The sequence below is a fragment of the Galleria mellonella genome, unplaced genomic scaffold (assembly GCF_026898425.1).
Source record: "Galleria mellonella isolate WM207_F2 unplaced genomic scaffold, CSIRO_AGI_GalMel_v1 utg139, whole genome shotgun sequence".
Classification (NCBI taxonomy): Eukaryota; Metazoa; Arthropoda; class Insecta; order Lepidoptera; family Pyralidae; genus Galleria; species Galleria mellonella.
Genome location: NW_026441995.1, coordinates 1,656,234 through 1,663,932, shown reverse-complemented (window position 1 = coordinate 1,663,932; position 7,699 = coordinate 1,656,234). Strand labels below are relative to the sequence as shown.

The 7,699-nt window shown below is 39.3% G+C and overlaps 1 protein-coding gene across 1 annotated transcript; it reads right to left on the bottom strand.

The window, feature by feature from the left end:
• Window positions 1–857: 857 nt before the first annotated feature.
• LOC128202583 (uncharacterized) lies at window positions 858–3,822 on the bottom strand. Its single transcript, XM_052903394.1, has one exon. It carries the CDS (start codon window positions 3,771–3,773, stop codon window positions 858–860), a length of 2,916 nt encoding a protein of 971 aa, XP_052759354.1. The 5' UTR covers window positions 3,774–3,822.
• Between the last annotated feature and the right edge of the window lie 3,877 nt (window positions 3,823–7,699).

Below are 7,699 nucleotides of genomic sequence, written 5' to 3'. Positions count from 1 at the left end.
ATTAAACTTATATATATAACTAAGCTAAATCTAAATTTCTTTTAAATTAAATATCTGAAACTATTGATGCGGCAATGGGCACAAACGAACTACCGGGCGAAGGTAGCTACCCTTTGACGTCCTAACAGTGACCACTCGCGTGGTTCCGTCTTTAGAAGGATGTACCTTTTCAATGACAGCTAATGGCCATGAAAAGGGCGGTGCGTTGTCTATTACTATAATAACAACAGTACCCTCTTTAATGGGAACTGATGGAAGATTCCATTTAGCGCGTGTCTGCAATTGATGCAGATACTCCATTCGCCACCGGCGCCAGAAAGACTGTACAATGCTATCCAAAAGGGAATGGCGTTGATTTAAATCGTGCGTGCTACCTTCTGGCGCTGGGATGGATGAAAGAGGGACAGTGTTTAAAAAATGAGCCGGCGTAAGAGCAGACGGCTCAGCGGGGTCACTACTTCTAGCTGTGAGTGGACGCGAATTAATAAGTGCCTCAACCTGAGAAAGCACTGTTATAAGTTCCTCATAAGAGAGAATTTGTGATCCTATCACTTTAAACAAATTATTTTTAACAATTTTTACGATGCTTTCCCAACTTCCACCGAAGTGGGGAGCAGCGGGAGGAATGAATTTCATATTTATGCGATTTTCTGAAAGTTCTAATTCTAAATGCGGGCGATATTCATCAAGAAATTTATATAAATCGCGAAGATACTTGCGAGCACCTACGAAACATGTCCCATTATCCGTATATAAACAGTTTATTGGGCCTCGGCGAGATAAGAATCGTTTAAGTGCGGATAAGAAACTAACCGTGCTTAAATCAGTAGCAACTTCAATATGAGTAGCACGGGTTGTCAAACACGTGAAAATACATAGCCATGCTTTGCGGCTTTTAACCCCCGACCACGAATAGGTGTATACTGTAAGGGACCGGCATAGTCACAGCCTACATGCGTAAATGCCTTATCAACTTGAGTGACGCGGTGGCTCGGTAGATCGGCCATAAGTGGAAACGTAGGGCGCGGTTTTATTTTAAAACAAGCGTTACATTTATGAATGCGATAACGTATTAAGCGGCGAGCGGACTGGATCCAGTACTTCTGCCTGAGTAAGGACATAAGTAGCTCTGGTCCAGCATGAAGATGCTTCTTATGATAAAAATCAATAAGAATATCGATAACATGATCGCGGCGCGGTAAAAGTAGAGGATACTTAGTACAGTAATCCTCAGCGGAACTTGACAAGCGACCACCGACGCGAATGACATCGTCCTTGTCTATAAATGGTCGGAGCTTGTTTAAAGCGGAAGAACAATATTTATTATTTTTTAAATTATTAAATTCATGTGCAAAATAAACTTCTTGCACGGCGCGAATTAATTTGATTTCAGCAAAGTCTAAGTCTTCACTCGTAATAACGATATTACGAGGAAGGCGTTTAATAAATTTATAAATGTAAACAATAGTCCGTAATAATTTTGAATATCCTGAAAGGCGTTGAGATAGCGCGTAAAGTAGTGATTCAGAGGTATTTGAAATGAATGTGTGTATAACAGTCCGTTGTTCGGGAATGTCTTCATTCGATAAGTCGTGATTGACAACAAGTGGCCACTCGGCCGGGTTACTTAAAACCCATGAAGGTCCGGTGTACCATAGCGGATGGTTTACTAGCTTGTCTGGCGTGAGACCACGAGAAAGGCAGTCTGCAGGATTGTCGGAACCAGCAACGTGATAGAAACAGTCTGCCGGGACGTTATCGATAATTTGTACTACCCGATTGGCAACGAAAGTTTGCCAGCGGTGCGGAGAAGAGTGGATCCAACAAAGAGCCACTTTCGAATCACTAAAAGCGTATATTTTATTTACAGGATACCGTGGTGCGATGGTATCAGCAACCTTACGAAGTAGTTTTGCGAGTAATACGGCTGCGCATAATTCTAATCTCGCGATGGATACAATTTTTACAGGCGAGACCTTTGACTTGGCGCATAATAATTGAACAAAATATTTATTATCAACCCGAATGTGTAGGTAGACTACACCGCCATAAGCACGTTCACTAGCGTCAGCAAATCCTAAAATATTCAATTGACAATCCTCAACCACTCCTAGGTGTCGCGGTATGCGAAGCCTATTAAGCGAAGGCAGTTCTAAACAGAACTGTCTCCAGGCTGCGATGATATGATGCGGGGGTTGAGCATCCCAATCAAATTTTAACAACCAGAGTTCCTTAATAAGGAGCTTGGCGTACAAAATAGTGGGAGCCACGAAACCTAAAATGTCCCATAAACGGGCTACAGCGGAGAGAATAGCGCGCTTAGTACATATAGCGTCTGGCGTGATTACTTCGAACCTAAAAGAATCATTAGATTTATCCCAAAATAGACCTAAGATCTTGTGCGAGGTGGAATTATCAAATGATTTGTCACTGAGGGTTTTGTGTGTATCCGGAATGTGAGCAAGCACGTCGCTGGAGTTGCTCGTCCACTTTACAAGATCAAACTGAGCCATTTTAAAAAGTGCAATGAGCTCGTTACTAATGGTAATAGCCTGTTCATCTGTCATAACAGAAGATACAATATCATCCATATATAGTGCAGACGAAGCAACAGCGGCAGCAGCAGGGAATTTATCCCCTTCATCTTCAACTAGTTGGTGAACAACACGGAGCGCGTGAAATGGACTCGACCTCAGTCCGAAGCATACACGATTAAATTCATATTCAGTCACAGGATCATCTGTGCTGAAGCGGTACAAAATTCGCTGAAACCTACGATCAGGTTCGCGTACAACTATTTGATGAAACATTTGACAACAGTCTGCGGATATACAAATTTTAAAAAGACGAAAATTAATTAAAATACAAAATAAATCACCCTGTAGGTTGGCACCACTATGCAATATATCATTTAACGAACGACCAGATGTCGTTTTACAACTGGCATCTAAAACCACGCGCAATTTAGTGGTGACCTTATCCTCTCGTAGCACTCCGTGATGTGGAATGTAGTAAGAGGGTAGAAGTGAATCATCTTGATGCGATTTGACTGGACTTAAATAACCCTTATCAATATAGGTGCGAATTACTTCATTATAAGTAAAACGAAAATGAGGTGAGGCTTCCAACTTACGTTCTAAACATAAATAACGTCTATGTGCGGCAGCGAATGAGTCGCCTAAGGAGAACATGTCCTCGCGAAACGGCAAGGATACGATATATCTACCACTATCATCACGAGTAGTGGTGGCGCGAAAATAATGTTCACACTCGAGGTCATCGGCACTCTGAGCGGGCGGCGCGGTTATCTCCTCCAATTCCCAAAAACGTTGGAAGAGAGTGTCCATGCGATCATGAATCACGGAACAACACGAGGTTGTATATGCGGTATTTAATAATGCGGAATTAGGCGATTCGGAATTAAAAGTGGGTACGGAACCCATAACTACAAACCCTAAAACGGTTTGTATCGCGGGCGGAATATTACGGTGCTTGCTATGCACAATACCCGGCAATAGCAAGTGCGGGAATATAGAACTACCTATAAGTACGTCTATGTTACTAGGAATGGCAAACTCGCCGTCTGCCAGCGGTAGGTTTTTAATGTGTGAAAATGCGGCGGTATTGACAGTAACGGAAGGCAAACTGTCCGTAATACGGTCAACAACAAGCGCGGAAATATTAAAGTTAACATTTAAATTAAAACGAGAAAATATATTAAATTCTACTGAACCCTTAACGGTTTTTTGTGAGCCACCGATACCCTTTACCATCGTGGATGAATATTTTAATTCATTTAATAAACCTAAGCGGTCACAACATTCATAAGTAAGTAGTAGTAAGAACTAAGTGTTGTTTACCTAATGCGTCATACACAATAACCTGTGCGGTCGCTAGTAACACGGTTTCGTTACTGACCGTACAAAGCGACAGATTACTCTGCGCGGCTACGGCCGCGCCGCTGTGTGACGGGGACAGGGGTGAAGCGATGCAACTAGAGGGCGCGGGCGCGGGCGCGGACGATTCGTGCGTGGGCCGCGAGCTCCGCTCCGTGGCAAAGTGTAGCAAAGAATGATGACGCTTTTGACATACACGACACGAAGATTTTGATGTACAAACACCTGACTTATGTTTGGTACTTAAACAATTTACACATGAATTGTTGACTTTAATATGTTTATAACGATCGAAAGGTGACAATTTTTCGAATGCACTGCATTTATAAAAATGATCATGCATATTACTATTACAAAGTGAACATTTTATAGGTGTTACACTTGAAACATAAGACTGCGGGTTTGGGTACTTATTAGAAGGCGGGCGGTATTTATTTAACTTTGTACTGGTGGCGGGCGCGGGTTGTGTATTTTCATAAATACGGCATTGCGTTTTTATAAAATTAATAAATCCGTCAAAATCCCGTGATTTTGTTATAGAAGAGTGTAATTCGAACGCGCGTAATGTTTCTGAATCGAATTTACGTTTCGCAATATATAATAAAATGAAATCAGATAAATTTTCTATACCTAAACCCTTTAACGACATAGCGGCGGTGACATAATTATCTATAAATAATTGAAAGCTTGCGGCGGAAGGCATGTTGCCTAATTTAAGATTTAAAATCTGGTCTAAGTAATTAGAACCGAGAACGTGAATATCTTGATACTTATCAAGCAGAGACTTAAATATAATTTCATAGTTTTCGGCGCAGGGTGTAATACCTGCAAATACCGATTGTACCTTGGGTGATAACTTGCCCAGTAAATAATACAGTTTTTCTGCGTTTGTAAGTGAGGAGTTGTCGTGTACAGTAGATTTGTAACTGGCGTAAAATAAATTCCAATCCTGATAATTCCCACTGAAGCCGACTAATTCCAGGGGGGGGAGCCTGGGCCTAGATACAGGTGCATCTATCCCACTCGAGTTCCCGCCCGTGGGCGCAGAAGAAAGATCAGAAAATGTCTGTTTAATTGAACAAAACATATCCTCAAATGAGTCATATACATGAAAATTAGGTACAGCAGAAGGATTTTCATCAAGCATCTTCTCATTATATTCATCGAGTACGTCTTGAAACTTATTACGAACGTCATCGATGGTTATACATGAACTAAGAAACATACGTCTTTTTTCTTCCGATTCAGTAGCCAACTTCGACTTATCGTAAATACCTTGTATTCGTTGAAATAAAGCATTACGTTTAGCTTCTAACATAATAAGTTGACGACTAGGTGAAAAGGTAGGCGCATCTTTGTCTTTACGAGACATAATGATTTAATGCAATATAACTATAGGTAATTATACAAAGTGACCTGTCAATAGACAGCGTAAGCGGACCGTAACGAAATAAAAATGCAATGTAGGTATGCAGCGAAAACACGGTTATAAGTGTTGCATAGATTACTATATAAAATATAACGGAATGCGGGATATATGTAATTATATTTGTATATTATGGGTGTGCGGGATGTGTATATATTAAATATAGTATACTTATAGGATAAAACTATAAGACTATACTATAAATGCGATGCTGAATACTTATTATCTAATGAAATAATAAAGAGGAATGCGGGATATTATATGGTATTATAAGCGGTATATAATAAATATGTTTATAAATAATAAACTATTACACATATAGGTGCTTGTTGCGGTATAATATAAAGAAATAACAAGGCAATCCTATACGGCTGCGCGGGTATGTCTGAGAAACTATAAGTTGGTAGTATAAGAATAAATAAGCGGATTTTATATTATCAATTTTGAAAGCGGTTTATAATAAAAATATTAAACGAAGGACCTTGCGAATAAATAGCAAAAGGGGTACGTTATTAAATGTAACTCAATTTAAAGATAGTAAATGCATCCGGTTCGTAACGGGCCAAAAAATGTTAACGCGATTCCCTTGGGATTTATATCCCGAGAGATAGTTCCCTTCGACTAGACTGTCATCACAGGATCACGATTCGGGCAAATTAAGGAGTTACGAGCGTACCTGGATTCTGCTATGGCGGCTGCTGCAGGAACCGATTTGCGGGTCACCACACCACACGCGCGGCGGAATTAGTGTATATACACCTTCACTATCACAGCACCGACATACAGCTTGATAATTTGATAGTTTTAATGAATTAATTATTTTTACACGTAATTATGTGCGAGCGGCGTTTCTCAGATTCGAGCGGGAAAAATGAACAGAGCCGCCATCTTTTTTCCCAGCAGCGGCGCGGGTGTACTCGGCTCCTTTCGGCCCTAGATCGTGAAGTATGTCTGTCCTTGTCTACACGAAATGTGAATTTAAACTAGTTGTGGCGCAAACAGTGATAAAATTGAAATGGTACAGAAAAAATTTTTGCGACGTTTACAATATAAATTTTCTCATAACCGTCGTTCATATGACCAATTATTGTATAAATATAATTTGCAAGACTTAAAATCAAGGCGCATACAACTAGAGATTATGATTCTGTATGATATTATTCAGGGTAAATATGACTGTATTTCATTAACAAATCAGATAAATTATAAAGTTCCAGTGCGTACACAAATGAGAAATTCACGAAGACAAGAATTGTTTGCAATTAACAGATACCGTACCAATTCCGGTATTCGTTCACCCATAAATAGAATTTTGAAAATATATAATGACAAATTTTATAATATTGATATATTTGCTACTAAACCATTAACTTTCAAAAAAATGGTAGCTAAACAATTAGTAACCTCCTCCCTCTCTCAGGAATTTAGTAATGCGTGCACATAATTAATAAATTATAAAATACATGTGTATAGTTAAATAACTTTTTTTTTTTTTTTTGTTGGTTGTTTTGCATAATTTGTACCGGTGACGTGGTTGTGTCAATGTTATTTATAATTTAACTTAATGAATAGATATAATGGTCGGCTCCACTTCTCGGCAATAATTGCATGTTTATATACTTTCTTTCTTTATATAGCAATCTGTAGTTAACGTTGTTGGTAATACTATTAATCACATTTAAATGTAATCTTATTATAATTATATATTGTATTACTGTTTGTTAACTTTAATAAAATAAAAAAAAAAAAAAAAAAAACATATTGAGTGCAGCAACATGCAGCCTTGAAAGGCTCGACAAATAAAATACTGCAGCAATGTAATAATTGTGAATAATTAACGTATATGACATTTGTTGGAATCTCGAATTTTTACGACGTTGTAAAATGGCTATCCTATAAATTACAATAATTAAATTAAGTGACACGCCATCGCAACTAGAATATCCGGGGGGAAAGGGATTGTTAGTAGCGGGGACTAACAGCCCCACTGTTAGCAATGTACTCTATCAGGTCTACCTCCACCCGATTCCAATGTAAACCATCGCGGTTAATTCTTGTTGAAATGTCCGCATTACAAATAATCCATCCCATACAGTGGACTTAGATCAGTTAACCAATCGTCACAAATTCGTCGAGAATTAACTACAACAATTTCTAAGAGGGTCCACGTAGAGGTCGACCTGAAGGTCTGTTTTGTATGAGTTTCCTAGACCCCATCACTAACAATCCCTTACCCTCTTACTTTCTGCTCCGTTTAAAACCTCTGATTTTAAACGGAAGAGACGTCACGATGGGCTAATTGACCTGCTTTTATCCTCCTGTATCATCAGTCTCTGGTGTCCCGTCAGCGTATACCGATAGCACAAGCGGAGTTACC

What these genes read in the sequence shown, in the direction of transcription:
- LOC128202583 (XM_052903394.1), bottom strand. Translation starts at nt 3,773, where the DNA reads ATGGTAAAGGGTATCGGTGGCTCACAAAAAACCGTTAAGGGTTCAGTA.